General features: G+C 33.6%; 1 protein-coding gene across 1 annotated transcript; it reads left to right on the top strand.

The window, feature by feature from the left end:
* Window positions 1–1,879: 1,879 nt before the first annotated feature.
* On the top strand, window positions 1,880–13,832 carry LOC122276780 (cysteine-rich receptor-like protein kinase 26). Its single transcript, XM_043086686.1, has 14 exons — window positions 1,880–2,095; window positions 2,829–3,443; window positions 3,540–3,689; window positions 4,567–4,853; window positions 5,184–5,390; window positions 8,259–8,570; window positions 8,703–9,085; window positions 9,267–9,359; window positions 9,584–9,702; window positions 9,808–10,015; window positions 10,151–10,385; window positions 10,510–10,654; window positions 10,811–10,997; window positions 13,074–13,832. The coding sequence occupies exons 1-14, from the start codon at window positions 1,880–1,882 to the stop codon at window positions 13,205–13,207; spliced, it is 3,291 nt and encodes a 1,096-aa protein (XP_042942620.1). The 3' UTR covers window positions 13,208–13,832.
* The last annotated feature ends 5,522 nt before the right edge of the window (window positions 13,833–19,354 follow it).

A 19,354-nucleotide genomic window follows, 5' to 3' on the forward strand; every position in this document is an offset into this window, starting at 1 on the left:
ATCAGACTCGCAAGTCAAGACAGACACCCAATTTCTATCTTTTCATTCCACTAATTACAACCTTTGCTCGTTGATTTTTGCATTAATCAATTGGTAAATGGGCATTTCTCTTGATTAATTTAGAGCTTTGCTTTACTGAATAAGTTATTTTTCTAGACCAAAAATAAAAAATAAAAAATAAAAAGAAAGGGAAAGAAAGAGGTCAGAGATTGCACAAACTGCCTAGATACCAAAGCATATTTACAAGCAGATACAATCACCACATATAGTACTACAATAGAAACTTTTAATCTCAAAAAAATTATATATGATTTGTCATTGATTACTGTGTGACCAGCTTGATTGCATAGGATATATATAAGAACGGCAGGTATGGATAATGAACATTGGAATTCTACTACTATCCTATACTGCTACACATCCCTTCTGTTTGTGTCAAATGTTGGAAGGTAAGTAAAAACTTAAAGATATTTTAACCTGTTGAGCATCTATAAAAATAAATAAATAAATAAATAAAATAAAATAAAATTCTTACACGATCACAGTCTCGGATGCTCCTACACAAGGCACCAGCCTCACCACTTACAAGATTAGAAGACAAAGAGCAATGCTAAATAACCTCCCAATCTCCACACACCACTTTTTTTTTCAAATTTTTAATATTTTTTTTTAAAATTTTTTTGAGATTATTTTTTAAAATTAATTCAGTTTTTTTATTCATTATTTATATATTAAATATTTGATAAAAGAAAAAATTAAAATTAAAATTAAAATAAGTGTGATGTGTGGAGGTTGTGTGAATAGTAGGTGGTTGAGTAGATTTTTTCTTTCTCAAATATCTTTTATTTTTTAAGTATTCAATCTTTTTCTCTGGAGCCATTTGGTTTAAGAGATGGTATGTAACCATCTCATTATCTCAACTCATATAGAGAGATACTCTTTTATCTAAACAATTATTTTAAAATCACTTTCTAATCCAAAGTCATTTCATTTCATTTCATTTCACTTCCTATTCCAAACATACAATTTTCAAAAACCATTTCATCTCAACTCAACAATATTATACGTGAACAATTTCCACTCATCTTATTTTCTAATCTAAACAAATAAAATTTTTCAAAACCATCTAATCTCATCTCAACAATCTTACTACTATTTACAAACATTTTCAACTCAAATCACTATCCAAACCAGCCCTTAATCTCCTCGTAAATTTGGAAACTTCATCCTAGTTTTGAGTTTGCTACTTGGGTTTGGTGAGGGGTGTTTGGAGCCCCGAGAATCCAAGGAGGGAGAGAGTCAGAGAGAGAGAGAGAGAGAGGCGCACGTGGTGATGCATGCCTTAACCCTCGGCGTTCTCATTTCGATTTACTTCCGAAACTGAAGCAATAATCAAACCCAAGAGTCTCCTCAACTTCCAATCACGTTCATCTGCCTCACCAGAATGTCATCATTGATTATTCAGAGACGTCTTCTACTTCATGTTCTCTTTTGAACTCTTCCTGTCATGAATGACCATGTAGCTTCAACATTAGCATAGTTTCACTTGCACTGATCAAACTATACTGTTCTTCAAGCTCTCCTAATTCCTTCTCTGTAACCCTTTCATGCTCTCTTCTGATCACATTCGGATAGTCCTTGATTATCTTGATGCATCTCCACTAAAAAGCTAGAGAACAAATGAAAACCATTTTTTTATGACAAAGGTTTTGCATTCAAAGGGTCCTTTGACTTTTGCGGTTTTGCTACATGGTTAACGTCCGATCACTGCTCTCATTTATATATCTTCATTTACTTTGAAGATTTTCATCTGGGAAGCATTTCTACGAGGTTTTGATTGGTGGGTGTATGTAATTTTTGTGATTATTGGTATCTTTCAATGGTGGAGCTTCAGTCCTGCGCTGGCTTGGTCAATGCTTCTGCATTGTGTGCTATAGAGCAAGAAGTGCAAGGGGAGGGCATCAGTGTTATTGCTGAGATTACTGCCGAGTTACAAAGGGAAAGACGGAAGAATGCCGAGCTTTTGGAGAGAATATCAATTCTTGAAGCTCAAATACAGGAAAGAAAAAAACTATCTCTTCCTACAGATGGACAAGTATGATAGCCTAGTTCATGCTTGCGTTTTTGCTTAGTTCTTTGGTTTTGTCTTCTATTAGCCCACGAATACTTTATTTTCTTCGAATTCTAATTACATAAATAAAAATGAGATAAACCATCGAATGAGCCGTCTTGTTTTATCTTATTTTCTTCTCTTCTGTTTTGTTTTATTTTATTCGAACTTTAATTGCTCATTAAAGTCATTTTTTATCAGAAGTTTGTTAGTTTATTGTGATGTTTGCATGTCTCTTTTACGATTGGGTAAGAAATCATCTGTTCAATCTGGCTATTTTGTTCTGTTCCAAAATTTCTGCTAAGTATGTGTTGATTCGATTGGCCCGAGGAATTTTGCATTTGAATTGAGATGAATGTTAATTTCGTTTTAAAGTAGAAGATACTGAAACTGCTATTACAATACAAAGAAAACAGCATGTAAGATGTAATGAAATGCTTTTGATATTGTTTATGGCAAACTCACTAATGAAACTTAAAGACAGACGAGGGAAATTGTCACTTACAGACAGATCATGGTTTAGCAATTGTAAATTACATAGTGATAAGTATAGTTACAAATCAAATCTCTTAATATCTGATAAGAATAATAACTAAATCAAATTTCTTTATAATTTGTTTTCAATTTATCTCTAACCTGCATAACTGAGAGCAATTATTTCTACGTAAAAACTTATCTTGATCATATTATCAAAAGGCTCACTTATCTTAAATTTCAGGGCGGTTGTCCCAATGCAATGGAAAGAAGCATGAAGAAGTTAAAAAGACAGAAAACAGAACGGAGTGCTGGAACTGAGAATGGAAACATTAGCAAAAGTGAAATGGCAACACAGCAGACGCATGACTCGCAGTGTTCACCCCCGGGAGAGGCTAGCCTAGAAGACTGCTTGGTTAGTTGGATGAGAAAGGATGAGAACCATTTTTTTCATTATGAAAAATTTAAAGGTGGTGATTCAACAGCAGACTGTGATGATACAGATGATAGTGATGATGAAGATGATGATTATCATGAAGAGGATGATATTAACAGTGGCCATAAAGTTGGGAATATTGATGAGACTTCAATAACTGCTATTGAACAGAAAGAATATCCTCATGAAGGTGGTGATGAGGGATTGGTTATACCATGTTTGGAAAGTTCCTCTGGTGTTCAGCTTGAGCCAACATTTTCAATTGTGAGCCAAGAAACGAATGAAAACCAAAATGAAAATGGTATGGCACCTGATACACAGCCAGGTTATGATAAGAGGGAACTCAAAAGACTTGACAGGAAAGAGACCAAAAATACTGAAGGACATAAAGAACTATCGGAGTTGCTTAGTTTTGATAAAGAGGTTTGTCATAGCCTATCATTACAAAAAAAACCTCCAAAGGTGGCTTTCTGTCCAAAAGAAGTGAAGAAAATTATTGAGTCAAATATCCTGTTACAGAAAAATGCTCAGTCTCACACCATAAGAAAAATTATAGTTTTTGCATCTCTCGGTATAAGGCATGGATGTGAAGATATGTATGAGTTGGACTTCAATCATTTTAGCATTCTGAGGAAGGGAGAACCATATGTATCTCCCACAAATCCTGGGGTAAACATTCTGATTTTGCAAACTTTGTTAGTTTCATGAGACCGAATAATTGGTATTAGTATTGTTGCTTGAAAGATAATGAGGATTTATGGATAGGAGTATTTGTTGGGGTTCCTTGTCTTTGCTGCTGTTTCGCCAGGGGCCTTCTTTTTATTTGATGTGAAGTATGCGTTACCTTTTCATCATTTTGTTTGATTTCCAAGATTAAGTTTTCCTCAATGTGAAGATATTTTTGGGTCAATTATAGTCCTGATACAACTGAAATTCTTGTCCTGATATATCTGAATGTTGCCTCTCCATGCATCCACTATTATCATTACTGACGTCATATATGTAAACAGTCTCAAAGCTCTTCGGCCTTTGATGCCATGTTGTCTTATCATCAGTAGCACAGTGCTTCCCAGAACATTTGCTTAACTTATTTTCCCCTTGTTCTGTCTATCAAGTGAATTAGTCAGCTCTTCTGGTTAACTTGTTGATAGAAAGAGGATAGTGTTTTCACCAGGCAATATCTCATTTGAACTCAGGTAATTTTGTGAGGGGTTGCCACATGGTAGAACAAATTGCTTGAAAGCTAGGACAAAATCTTGTTTGTTTCCCTACTCGTTTTCTGCTTTACTCAGTGACATCAGAATATTACGGGAAATTGATAGGATTTGGATTGGTGCCATTGTGAATTTGTTGCGTTGATGGAAGTCTAGTTCTTTTGGGGAATATAAAAGACCAAATCGAAGCATCTAGGGTTGCCAAAGAAAGTGAAAATAAATAAATAAAGAACTTAATTTCCAATTTAATAGGAAATACTGGTGATCTCATCATATTACAATACCAACTTGCCTGCTACAAAGCTGTCTCAAATGCATGTTTCAACTTTCAGAGGATGCCCATGGTTGGTTGGCTTCTAGGTTTCTTAAGTTCTTTCCTTAATAATCCTCTGTCAATCAAGGAAACCACTAACTTATCTTATCATCAGGAGCACGCTTTATATGAGAATCCTGGTGTTCGGAGAAAGGTCTTTTATACCAATCGACAGAATCCAACATTATGTCCTGTTCAAGTACTTGAGGAAGAGAAGGCTATGCGACCGTCTGATGCTAGTTGCCCATCCTGCCTATTTCTTTGTATCAAGTATGGTGGAAGAACAAGAAATCTTCCCCAAAATGAGTAAGTACTGTCCCAAAACTTCAACAATTGATTTTCCGCTTATGGTTCCTATACTTGATTTGCATAATCACTAATTGATTTATATTCATTTTCAATTTCTTCAAATTGTATGCACAGAAATATTATTTTCCTATTTCCCCCTTTACTTTAATATTAACTATCTACCTACACAATAGAGATTTTTTCTGTTAAAGGGAAGGTTTTATTCTTACGTACTCAACCTCGCAAGCATTGGCAATCAATGCCATGAAGCCTTTTCTTCTCTGAAAATATCTGAAAGTATCCTCTTGCAGTCTAATCTAAAAGCAGCTTTGAGTTGAATTGTTCCAGATATGTTAGGCAGCGGATGGGAAGAAACAAGCTGAAGTCTTTTGGCCCACTGATGTGTCGAATAGCAATGCTAGTTCATATTCGCAGTGGGAGCTTCTTCTTCAAGGCCTTAGGCATCACACTTCTGTTCATGGCTGGTTTTCCTGACGACCTGGTTCAGAGGGAAACAAAATACCGGAAATTGGACTTACTACAAAAATATTACAGGTATGCATTACTGCATACTCGTAGAAATTATATTTGTGCAATGGAATAGAAGAATAGGCATGATCATTGAACTAAGAAGTGTCAGATACGAAAGATTCCTTATAATTAAATAAATTTAATCTTTATTAAATACATAAAATCCAAAATAATGTATACGGAAGCACTTATTAAAATCACTAAAATCTGATGTGCTTATCAAAATAAATTATTAAAGTAAAATCATAAAACTAATCATAGCATAATTTGTCTAGGTCTCTGCCTCACCTCCTGGGGTCAAGTCCTATCCTGTAGTCCCATTCTCATAAAATTCATCACCCGAAGTGATTAAAAACATACAAAAAATGAGTTGAATACTCAATAAGCAATACATCATATAGTAAACATAATAAACATATGGCTTTCTTGAAAATATGCATGCTCATAAATACATACATAAATAACATGAATATGAACTTATCTTTCACTTGTCATAGGCTGTTACTCACTGTTGACTCTCGTGAGTTAGGGTTAGTGAATCTAAATAAATTCTGATTCCGTCCTTGGCCGCAGGTTGTAGAATTCATACATAAGAAAGACACATTGGGTGCACTATCAGCATGTACAACTTGACAATGCAATATGCCTGACCATAACATATGGTACCGTATTCATATCATAGCATAGGCCATTACGTATCTTCTCATTCATACTTCATCATAATCATATACTTGTCATATCGTATTATAGATTTCAAATGAAATTGCATTTTTTCATAAATTTTCGTGACACATGTTTTCTCACAAGAAATTATTATTTTTCATAAATATTTTAATACATAAATCTTCACATAAAATCATGCATGGTTTTTTATAAATATTTTAATGCATAACTCTCACGTAAAATTATGACTTTTTATAAATCTTTTAATGCACAACTCCATTCATAAAATCATGAATTTTCGTAAATAACTTAATGCATAATTCTTCACGTAAAATCATGGGTTTTTATTATTTTATCATGATTTGGATACGTAAAAATGTGCTTCCAAAGAAAGGTATATATGCATAATATTTTTATAAAAGACATGACATTTACTGTAAATACATGTAAGGGCACGATCATACTATTTACCTTGCAGTACTAATCCGATATTTCTAGAATGAAGCTGATTTACTATAGATCAAACAAGTAATTTTTATAAAAATTTATACAATCTACTCTAAAATTTGGTTTTGTACAAAGTAAAAAGGGTATAACAAGTCTGGTAATTTAATGGAAGTTCTAAAGGCTACGGTAATTTCCTTCCCACTTTGACTTGTTACTTAAATTGCTTTCTTTTCAGAAAAGCATTCACAAGTAGAAATAACCGGGTTGGTAAGAAACACTACGCGCTTGAGGAAATAAAGAAGGATCGTGCTACGGTTATTACTCTTAGCTCTCGCTGGAGCCACCGTTAGTATAAAATTAAAATTTTTTTTATATTATTTTAGATGTAATATTTTAACATTATTAAATATTTTTTTAAAAAATATTCATAATATTATTTAAAAATATTTTCTTAATTACTAAATAAAAAAAATATAAAAAAAAATAGTGGTGGCTCCCAGCAAGTGGTGGGAGCGGAAAAACTTGCAGTCTTGCACAATAAACGAGAACTCTTTCCGTGGGAATTGAAAACCGCATGTCCAATCTTACGTATAAAATATTTATAAAAATTTTATGTGTAATCAGTTGTATTCTTTTATACATTTTAATGATATAATTAGTTATATATTAAAAAAAATTAATCTAACGAATTATATTAATAAAATATATAAAAAAATATATAAAAATAATTATACATAACGTTATTCAAATATTTAAATCCGGTGGCAAAAGACTTTCGCACGTGCTTGGTGATTTAACACAGTCGCACGTTGGTAATTTCTGACTCTCTGAAGCCGACCGACCGAGATTGACGGGAAAAAGTAGTACGCCCCGGAGTGCTTCAAGTGCTCAAGAATCTTGAGTCAAGATCCTTTTCTAAGAGGCTTCCTCGGGGGAGACTTTTCTAAGAGCCTTCCTTCGGGTTTCGAGGAAGGTGAATTATAAGATTTTTTAACAGTATTTAGTATGGCTATATAAATTGACATCAGATAAAATAAAAATTAAATAAAATATTATTAGAATATAAAATTTTTAATATTATTTTTATTTTAAAATTTAACATAATTAAATTATTATTATATTTAATTTAAAATTTTAAAAAAATTGTAATATTATTTATCTAATATTACTTAAAATGTTTACACGAGTAACAATAAATATTAGAAAGCCTACTTGATGTATCTTTCTCATTCTTGCTTGAGACCCTTAAGTTCTTAGAATATTGTTACAATAAAATAGCTATAACATATGTATTGTTATTCATATAGATTTTTTAAGGTAGCATGAAATGCTCACTAAAACTGATATATCTATTTTCTTCTCACTCCGGACACTCAAGTTCGGGTAAGAATTTGATGGAACTTTTTCTCAATATTCCTAGAGGAGAGGAAGAAACATCAAAGACATGCAATATTAAATATTATGGGATTGACGTATTATATTTATTTCTCATTAGTAATAACAAGTACTTTTTGGTAGAAAATCGTATGAATCTTTATCATTTTTTACGAATGATTTTACAAACTACATTGTTTATACATTCATTCTTCCGATTTTCCCCTCAACAATATGCACGCCTGTCGCCTATAAAAAGAAAAAAGCATCTTTAATTGCTCCACCATTAACCTCTATTGATTGCTCGAAACATTGAAGTCTTCCCTTGTCGGTTCATTTTATTGAAGATCATATGGCAATAATGGTTTCGTCAACGTTAGTTCTTCTGTTCGTCGCTGCCATTTTCAGGATAATTTCTCAAGTCGTTGCACAGCCAGCCTTCCTATACCATTCCTGTTTAGAGGACAACAGGGATAACTACATTTCTGACGGTACATTTAAGGCAAATCTCAATCACCTCCTCCACTCCATATCCAACACCAGTAACGAAATTATCAACGACGGATTCTACAGCTCTTCTTATGGCCAGAACATCAACGCAGTACACGCAATTGGACTCTGTAGAGGAGATGTTCATCTGGATGTTTGCCGCGGTTGTCTCTACAATGCTAGTTACCTTCTCCCTGAGCTCTGTCCCGATCATAAGGAGGCAATTGGGTGGTACGAACACTGTATGCTACGCTACTCAAATCGCTCGATTTTGGGCGTCTTAGAAACCAGCCCCAATTTCACCATGTGGGGCATCAATAACGTGTCGGCTAACTATGCGGATCTGTTCTTTGACGTTGTTAGGAGCTTGCTGGAAGGGCTAAGAAGTCTAGCTGCCGCACCCTATTCTCTTAGTAAGTTTGCATCAGGGGATGCAGACGTATCAGACCTCGAAACCATATTTGCACTCGTGCAATGCACACCTGATTTATCTGAACAAGAATGCAACGATTGCTTGCTTGGGGCATCTGAAGGTATTCCACGATGTTGTGATGGGAAGAAAGGTGGAAGAATTGCTAGACCCAGCTGTGATATCAGGTTTGAGGTCTACCCCTTCTATAACTATACAACTAATTTGCTACCCCCTACTCGTTTCCCAACCCCAACTGAACAGCCCAGGTCAGGCCCTTATGATTATCCGCCAAACCCAAGTACTGAGCGGCCCTTGTCGCCTACAATTAGAAAAGGTACCCATGCCGTTACGCTTATAAGAATCTCATGATTGACATTTGATGTAGTGCTTGATATGTGTTTGTTGTTATTTTTGCTTTAAATATTAGTTCTCCATATCCAGACAAAATATGAATGCCAAAATTCGATCAACAAAATCAGGATGTTCCAATAAGAACAGATTTATAATTTTTGCAGTTGTAGTTTTGGCATCTATTACTTTTCTGGGACTAATCTCGTCCATCACTGGCATCTATATAAGGGCGAAGCGGGGAAGGAAGAAAGTTGACAGTAAGTGATATTCTTCATGTTAATTAATTGTTACTCTATGAGTAAAGACTGTTTTTGTATATCGCTAAAGGAAATAACAAATTCAAACAATAGGCATGATGTTGGGAATAAGATTCAGCTTCCGATTTGCTGTATGGACATATTTTAGGTTGTTTTACTTCTCATTTTAGAATTAACTTAATTGATCCCTTATGTGTGTTGATGATTTCTTTTTAAAAATGTAGATGAGATAATTGGATCCATAGATTCCATACTATTCGACTTTGACAATATTAAAGTTGCCACGAACAACTTTTCCGAAGCAAATAAAATCCGAGAAAGTGAATTTGGTACTGTTTACAAGGTAAGTAGATGTTGTCCTTTTGAATTGTAACAACTATAATTCTCAAAAGATAGTAAATTTCAAATTCTTGGATGATTACATACACTCCATTTTTATTCTGATCAGGGTAGGTTCTCTGATAAAGTCATTACCGTAAAAAGGCTTTCAATGGATTATGGACAAACACGTCTAGAATTTGAGAAAGAGGCCCTCTCGCTGACTAAACTTCAACACCGTAATATTGTTAAGCTCCTAGGCTGTTCCATTCAAGGAAATGAAATACTTCTAATACATGATTTTGTTCCAGATACAAGCCTTGATCACTACCTGTCTGGTATATTTCGTACTTACCTACTTCTTCTCTGATTTATATATACAGAACATTTGTTTTGCATTGCATGTCTTGTTAGAATATATATGCTTCCATTTATTTTAGTTAAATGACCCATATACTTGCTTGGAAATGTAGATCCGCTCAAGCTTGCAACTTTGGATTGGGAAATGCGCTACAAAATCATAAGAGGCATTGCACAAGCGGTTCTTTACCTTCATGAAGAATATAACCTATGTTTGAATCACGGTCTTGATGCTAGTAACATATTTCTGGACGAAGAAATGAATCCAAAGATTTCAGATTTTTGCTTGAAAAGTTTGCATTCATTGGATCAAATTCCCGAGAATACTAGTAGAATTGGGAGGACCAAGTAAGTATCATGGAAAGGAGATTGACATTTAATAGGTATAACTTGTATCGTAGAAGGACATGTAAGCAGGGTTAGTACCAACAATATTTGAATTAAACTGATGGACGTTATTTACAATGTACAGCGGAGCTTCAGATGTGATGCACATGCCGTTGATCTCAATGAAGTCCGATGTCTTTAACTTTGGTGTATTAGTCTTGGAGATGGTGTGCGGGCAGAAGAACAATTGCTTTCGAAATGAGGGGAATGCGGACAATCTTTTGAGCTATGTAAGTACAATCAAACTCAATCGGATGCATTTCCTTTCTTCATTTAGTCCAGCACTGGTCAGTACTTCATGCACACGAAATCAACATAATCATAATGGAAATAAATGCCTCTGCCCATTAAGTGGTTAAAATCATGTATATATTTCTATCCTGCAGGCTTGGAAAAACTTCACTGAAGGAACCGCTTCAGATATTATAGATCCCACAATATTGATGCCAGATGGCTCAACATCTGAAATAATGATCAACTGCATCGTCACTGCCTTACTCTGTGCTGAAGCAAATGAAGCTGATAGACAAACCATGGCTTCAGTTGTTACCATGCTCGACGGTTTTGACAAACATGGAAGCATTGAAATCATGCCCCGTCAGAGGGCCTGTGTACACCATAGACCTTTCCGGTGTGCACAGCCTAGAACTTTCCGTCAGAGGGTCCGGAGATTGTTTTGGAAGGCTTTCGAGTCCTAGAATCATGGTAGACAACGCTGATCTAAGCCACCATATATATGCACCGGACGCATTCTAAACTTTTGAATTCTCCCAATTATTCCACCATATAGAGCGTTAGGTAGGATGAATACTTGTCACAATACCATTGACTTCAATTTCTTTGGAGTTGAACATGTTAGAGTTCTATTTATAGTGACCATCTTGCCTATCATCAAGTTTTGATAAGATTTTATCTGTTAAAAAGTTTAAATTTAAATTTAAATTGGGTATTAAGAGTTTCATTTTGAACAACTAGTAATGAATAAGTCATATCCTATTCATTCCTTGATGGGAGGAATTGTTCAAGTCTAACTCTATTAGAGGGTCCCTGGCCTATCTTATAAATAGAGGGCCTGTGTACACCATCAGTATGGCAATCAAAAAGCATAGGCTAGAAGATTCTCTTCTTACTCAAATATTTCTTTCTTTTTAAGTGGGTTTTCTTTTAGGCTCTTGTCGTTCTTGAATCGCCATGACAAGAAGTATGCAATTTATTATTTTTGTTGTTGTCCACTCTGTATTTTATTATTTTTACATGTGATATCAGAGCCACCTTCATGCCTATTGATCAAGATTTTTGAGATATATGTATTTTCTCATTTTAGCATGAAAATATAATATTATTGTGTTTTCTTTGTGAGATCTAATTTGGTTTGATATAAGTAATTTTATGGCCTTTTGTTGTGGGAGTGTGAATACGTAGAGTTTAAGGCGGTTCTGTCTAGGAGATTGGAACTTAAACGAAACCATTGTGACCCAATCTTTCTTAGGAATCTTGAAGTTCTATCTAGAAAAGAAGAATCTTTCCTAAGAACTTACTTAGTATTACTATTCATTTTTACGATAAAATTCATCAAGGCATTGATCAGCCCTGTTTATAAAAAAATAAAAATAAAAATGGAAGAAACCGTGCGATTTTGACATTTGGTCTGCTTATAAAAAGAAAAAAAGAAAAAAAAAAAGTATGACCCTCAACTATGGATATACTTTCGATCTGACTTGGCCTTCTATCAATTTTGGCCTTATTAGGCCTTTAACGACTTATTACACCTTTCGACCTTTTAAACTTTCTTGGCCTTATTAAGTCTTTGGTTTTAAGAAAGATTTGCCCTTATTAAAAGGCAGACGCAATAATGGGCTATCTGTTTAGTAAATATTGATTTACACAAAATAATTTCAACCAACCCAATTTAAAGGAATAAAATATTGATTTTTAAATAATATTTTATTATTTTAAAAAAAGTTTTATTCCTGGGCTTGTTTTTGGATTGTTTGTTCTTTGTATTAATTTTTGTATTAATTTTTGGCTGATCAATATATATTGTTTTTCCTATGTAAGATGTTAGAAGTTATGATTATTTGAAATATTTTGGGAGTAGCTAAAACATCCTTATCTATTGAAAAATATCATATAAGGTCGATTATTGGAGTATTTTGGGAGTAGCCAAAGCATCCTAATTTATAACAATAATCATTTAAAGTTTTAACCTTATAAAAATGTTAGGTGAAAGTAATGTACAATTCACGTTTACTTAGTTTATATTTAATTTTTTTTATTAAAAACTTATTTTTTACTAATAAAGACGTAATATTTTTGGTTAATTAAATAACTAACGATATAATATTTATGTAATTGATAAACAATTACACGTTGTGATATATTATAAAATAAGAGCATTAATAAAATCTATAACATGATCCTATAAATAAACATCGTCCATAGTTTTATGAAAGCTGTTTGAGATAATTTTGATTCTAGGATGACAATCAAACGTTTTTCTAATCTTGCATTGCTTGAATAGAGAGGACATTAAAATGCCTATATTTTTTTCTCCTTCAGTGTCTCTGGATCTACATAAACTTGAATCAAATGAAGATGATAGACCAACCATGGCTTCAGTTGTTACCATGCTCGACAGTTTTGACAAACATGGAAGCATTGAAATCGAAAAGCCTTTATTTGAGGATGATAATCATAGAGTGTCAGATAGGAGAACTTTCCGTCAGAGGGTCCGGAGATTGTTTTGGAAGAAAAAAGGCTTTCGAGTCCTGGAATCATGGTAGACAACGCTGATCTGAGCCACCATATATATGCATCGGACGCATTCTGAACTTTTGAATTCTCCCAATTATTCCACCATATAGAGCATTAGGTAGGATGAATACTTGCCACAATACTATTGACTTCAATTTCTTTGGAGTTGAACATGTTAGACCCTCTTGCTTATCAAGTTTTGATAAGATTTTATCTGTTAAGAAGCTTAAATTTAAATTTAAACTGGGTATTAAGAGTTTCATTTTGAACAACCAGTAATGAATAAGTCTTATCCTATTCATTACTTGATGGGAGGAATAATTTAAGTCTAACTCATATAGAGGGTCCCTGGCCTAGCCTATAAATAGAGAGCCTGTGTACACCATCAGTATGATAATCAAAAGGCGTAGCCTAGAAGATTCTCTTCCTACTCAAATATTTCTTTCTTTTTAAGTAGGTTTTCTTTTAGGCTCTTGTTGTTCTTGAATCACCATGACAGGAAGTATGCAATTTATTATTTCCGTTGTTGTACATTCTGTATTTTATTATTCTTACATGTGGTATCAGAGCCACCTTCATGCCTATTGATTAAGATTTTTGAGATACATGTATTTTCTCGTTTTAGCATGAAAATCTAATATTATTGTGTTTTCATTGTGAGATCAAATTTGGTTTGATATGAGAAATTTTATGGCCTTTTGTTGTGGGAGTGTGGATATTTACAGTCTAAGGCGGTTCTGTCTAGGAGATTGGAACTTAAGCAGAACCATTGTGACCCAATCTTCCTTAGGAACCTTGAAGTTCTATCTAGGAAGAAGAATCTTCCCTAAGAACTTACTTAGTAGTACTATTTATTTTTACAATAAAATTCATCAAGGCATTGATTGGCCATGTTTATAAAAAATAAAAAATAAAAGGGGAGAAATCGTGCGATTTTGACATTTAGTCTGTTTATAAATGAAAAATAAATAAAAAGTATGAACCTCAATTATGGATTTACTTTTAGTCTGATTTGGTCTTCTATCAATTTTGGCCTTATTAGGCCTTTAACGACTTGTTACACCTTTCTGCATTTTAAACTTTCTTGGCCTTATTAAGTCTTGGCTTTTAACCCTTATTAAAAGGCAGACAGAATAATGGGCTATATGTTCAGTAAGTATTGATTCACACATAATAATTTCGACCAACCCAATTTAAAGGAATAAAATATTGATTTTTAAATAATATTTTATTATTTAAAAAAAAAGTTTTATTCCTGGGCTTGTTTTTGGATTGTTTGTTTTTTGTATTAATTTTTGGTGGATTAATATATATTGTTTTTCCTATAGTAAGATGTTAGAGGTTATGATTATTTGAAATATTTTGGGAGTAGCTAAAGCATCCTCATCTATTGAAAAATAATCATATAAGGTCGATAATCGAAATATTTTGGGAGTAGCCAAAGCATCCTAATTTATAACGATAATCATATAAAGATTTAACCTTATAAAAATATATTAGCATATGTGTTGTGATTAAATCATTATTTTAGTGACTTGGCCCCAAAGGAAGGTTATTATTTTATGGTTTGATTAGAATAAGATAGATGGTTTAGTGTTGGTGGTAGATTTTCCCATGCCCAAAGGTATGGAGAATTTATTTATTAACATTGAATTATTATATTCTTATTATTTAGATATTTAGTAAATTCTTATGTGATGCAACCACTATTTATAGTTGGTTAAAACTTACTATTGGTTAAATTGACATTGGTTGATTTAAATAAAGTTAAAATTCATAGCATTAAAGTGATTTTTGGTTATTGCAGTTTTAACTTTTCCCACTTCACCTTTTGATGATATTATTCGTATTCTGATGCTAAATGATGATAATTTCTTTGACTGGAAAGAAATTATTCTTCTGAGATTGTGGGGAAAAAAAAAACTGGATTTGTTTCAGATCTTGAAAATGTATTTTTTATTCCTAATTTTTCTAGAAATTTGGTTTTAGTTTCAAAGTTTACTGAGATTGAATTTGAGTTTAAATTTGTTAATTTTACTTTCAGCATTTTTTAAGAATAATGTTTATATTGGTGGTGGAATAAAAATTGATGGTTTATTTAAATTTGAGTTAGATCCCAATTTTGAGAATAATTATTTATCCTTGCATATTGATGTTGGTATTAAACGGAGCATCATAAATGAGAACTCATCCATGTTATGACATAGGAGATTGGGACATATCTCCATATAGAGAATTAAAAGGTTGATGAATGATGGAGTCTTACAAACTCTTGATTTTACTGACTTTAGGACTGGTGTGGACTGCATAAAAGGAAAGCAGACCAACAAGACCACTAAAGGTGCCATAAGGAGTTCGAGTATTGTAAAAATCATACACACTGATATCTGTGGACCTTTTCCTACTCCCTACCTAAATGGTCAGAGATATTTTATCTCATTCATTGATGACCATACAAGGTATATGTATATCTACCTTCTAAATGAAAAGGCTGAAAAACTAGATGTTTTCAAAACCTATAAAGTTGAAGAAGAGAAATAAAAGGAAAATAAAATCAAGATCGTAAGATCTAAAAGTGGAGGTGAGTATTATGGTAGGTATACAGAAAATAGACAAATGATGGGTTCATTTGCAAAATTCCTCAAAGAAGAGGGAATTATTGCACAATACACAATACCCAGCACACCACAACAGAACGGTATAGCTGAATGGAGGAATCACACGCTTATAGACATGGTAAGAAGCATGATTAGTAATTCTGAACTGTCATTATTCTTGAAGAGTGAAAGCCTTGAAAACCGTTGTATATATCTTGAACAGAGTTTTGTCCAATGCTGTCTCTAAGACACCTTTTGAGTTATGGACGGGATGAAAACCAAGTATGAGTCATTTACGGGTATGGGGTTGTCCTATTGAAGTGAGGATTTATAATCCTCACATAAAGAAATTGGACCCAAGAAGAATAAGTGGTTTTTTCATTGGCTATCTAGTAAACTCCAAAAGTTTCAAGTTTTATTGTCATTCAAATAGTCCTAGTATTGTTGAAAGCAGAAATGTCAAATTCCTGGAGGATGTTGAAACTAGTAGGAGTGTTTATCCTCATAAGTTACAATTTGAGGAAGCACAAGAGCATACTAAAACTCCTTCATATGAAGGACGCATGATTATGCTAAGAGAAGATCAAATTGATCACTTTGAACAACAATCATTTCAAGAACAGTCTACTCATGAAGATCAGGTTCAAGCATAACCTAATCCTTGTTTACAAACTACAAAGGAAGTAGTATTAAGAAGATCCTCAAGAGTAAGGAGACTAACAATTTCTAATGATTATATGGTTTACCTTCAAGAATTGACTTTAATGTTGGACCTAAGGAAGATTCAAGCTCGTTTTCAAAGACCATGAGTGGAGATAATTCCACATCTTGGTATGATGCCATAAAAGATGAGATGGAATCCATGGCTAAAAATCAAGTCTGAGATCTCGTTAACTTACATAATGGAGCAGTAGCCATTGACTGTAAATGGGTTTATAAAACCAGAAGGAATGCTTCTGGTAATGTTAAACGATGTATAGCCAAACTTGTAGCTAAATGATTTATTCAAAATGAAGGTATTGACTACCATAAAACCTTCTCTCCAGTTTCTAAGAAGGATTCATTCAGAATAGTCATGACATTAGTAGCTCATTTTGATATAGAGTTACATCAGATGGATGTGAAAACAACATTATTAAATGGAGATCTTGAAGAGGAGGTATATATGTTACAACTTGGGGGTTTTAAAGAAAACAGTTAAAGAATATATGGACTTAAACAGGCCTCCCTCCAGTAGTATATAAAGTTTCACAAGGTTATTATCTCATTTGGATTTATTGAAAACCTTGTTGATCAGTGCATATACCTTAAGGTCAGTGAAAGTAAATTCATTTTCTTAGTCTTATATGTAGATGATATTTTGCTTGTGAGCAATGATTTAGGCTTGCTATACGACACCAAACAGTTTCTTTCTCAAAACTTTGAAATGAAGGATTTAGGTAAAGTATCTTATTTCATTGGCTTAGAGATTCACAAAGACAGAGAATAAAGAATTTGGAGACTGTTTTAAAGAGCCTACATTGAAAGAGTTTTGGAGAGATTCAATATGAAGAGTTGTAAGGCTTCAGTGGCACCTATTGTCAAAGAGGATGCATTTAGTAAAATCCAATACCCTTAAAATGCATGAAAGAAGGAGAAGATGAAAGGGATATTGTATACATATGTAGTAAGAAGCCTAATGTATGTACATGTCTGCACTATACCTGACATTGACTTCGCAGTGGGATTATTGGATCGATATCAAAATAACCCAGGATTGGGTCATTGGAAAGCTGCAAAGAAAGTTCTATGGTATTTATAAGGAACCAAGAATTACAGATTGATCTACAGACGCACTGACTAATTAGAGGTGGTTGGTTATTCAGACTCGGATTTTGCCAAATGCGTAGACACCAGAAAATCTATTTCAGGATATATATTTTTTAACTTGCTGGAGTGCTATATTCTGGAGGAGTTGTAAGCAAACTATTGTTGCTACGTCTACTGTGAAGGTAGAGTTCATAGCATGCTATGAAGCTATTGCACAAGCATTATGGTTAAGGAATTTTCTCTGTAGTCTTAAGATTGTTGATTTAGTAAAGAGACCACTAAAGATCTTCTGTGATAATACTGCTGTAGTTTTCTTCTCCAAAAACAATAAAAGCAATCGCAGAAGTAAGCATATCGATATCAAGTACCTCAGTGTTAGAGAGAGCATCAAGAGGAATAAGGTGTTTATTGAGCACATAAGTACTGAGTTGATGATTGCAGATCCCATGAGCAAAGGCTTACCAGTACTGCAGTTCCAAAGTTATGTGGACAATATGGTACTTGTCAACTTATTTTATGTTTAGTTTCTCTTTATTTGGTCTATAGACATACAATATTTATTTTAGTTTTATTTTGGAGAATAAAGTTGTTTTGCGCATATTATTTTTATTCATGTGGATTATGTAAAGTGGGACCCGAATGACTTGTTGAAAGTTCATTCATAAAGTTATTTGCTTATATGGTACTTATTTAATGGATATTGTACATGTGATACATGGAATGAATGGCTTGACTTTATAAAAGCTTTACCGCCACGATTCGTACATAATATTATTTATTTAAGTGGGAGTGTTTTATAACTAGTTAAAATAAATAATGTTTGGCCATATTTGGTTTTCTATCACCCTATATGGAAACTTGTGTGACATGAGAGTCAAGTGGGAGAATGTTAAAGTTTTATTTTGAGTAACCCTCTTACCTATTAAGTTTTGATAAGATTTTATCTGTTAAGAAGTTTAAATTTAAATTTAAACTAAGGAATTAAGAGTTTCATTTTGAACAACTAATAATAGATAAGCTCTATCATATTCCTTGATGGGAGGAATAGTTCAAATCTAACTCTGTTAAAGGGTCTCAGCCTAGCCTATAAATAGAAGGCCTATGTATATCACAGTGTGGCGATCAAAAGGCATAGGCCAAAAGATTCTCTTCTTATTCAAATATTTCTTTCTCTTTAAGTGAATTTTCTTTTAGACGCTTACTCGTTCTTGAATCACCATAACAAGAAGTATGTAATTTATTATTCCGTTCCTACCTATTCTGTATTTTATTATTCTAACAGAGATGGCAATGGACGTTCCAGTACTGGAATTGCCCACGATATGTAGGACTTTTCACTTGGTGAGCCTGATTATGGAGCTCAATCTATGATGAACGGCTGATAGAGGGATCTCGAGGAAAAGATATGTCATTCAGAACAGGTGATAGGCAAGCGGGTAAATGGGCCTATGTTCCCGACGTTGAAAGCGAAGCCGCGGAAGGTCTGGGAAAGTATCGTCCAACTACGTGTACAGAGCAGGGACCTCGAGCCTTGTTTCTTGGGTCTGGTTCGTCTTAAAACCAAGGTCCAAGTCTGTGCAGAGCCAGACTTTAGTGGCAGACCTGTTTTGCATTGCAGACCAATTATACTATTTGCATTGACTTGATGTACTATTTTAGCAGCTTAGGATTGAGTTCCTCTCTCTCTCTCTCTCTCTCTATTGGCTAGTTAGATCCCTTGAAATTGGCTAGTTAGATTGTATTGCAATTTGGACAACCAATGTGAAAAGA

Source organism: Carya illinoinensis, chromosome 9, assembly GCF_018687715.1.
Source record: "Carya illinoinensis cultivar Pawnee chromosome 9, C.illinoinensisPawnee_v1, whole genome shotgun sequence".
In the NCBI taxonomy this organism is placed as follows: domain Eukaryota; kingdom Viridiplantae; phylum Streptophyta; class Magnoliopsida; order Fagales; family Juglandaceae; genus Carya; species Carya illinoinensis.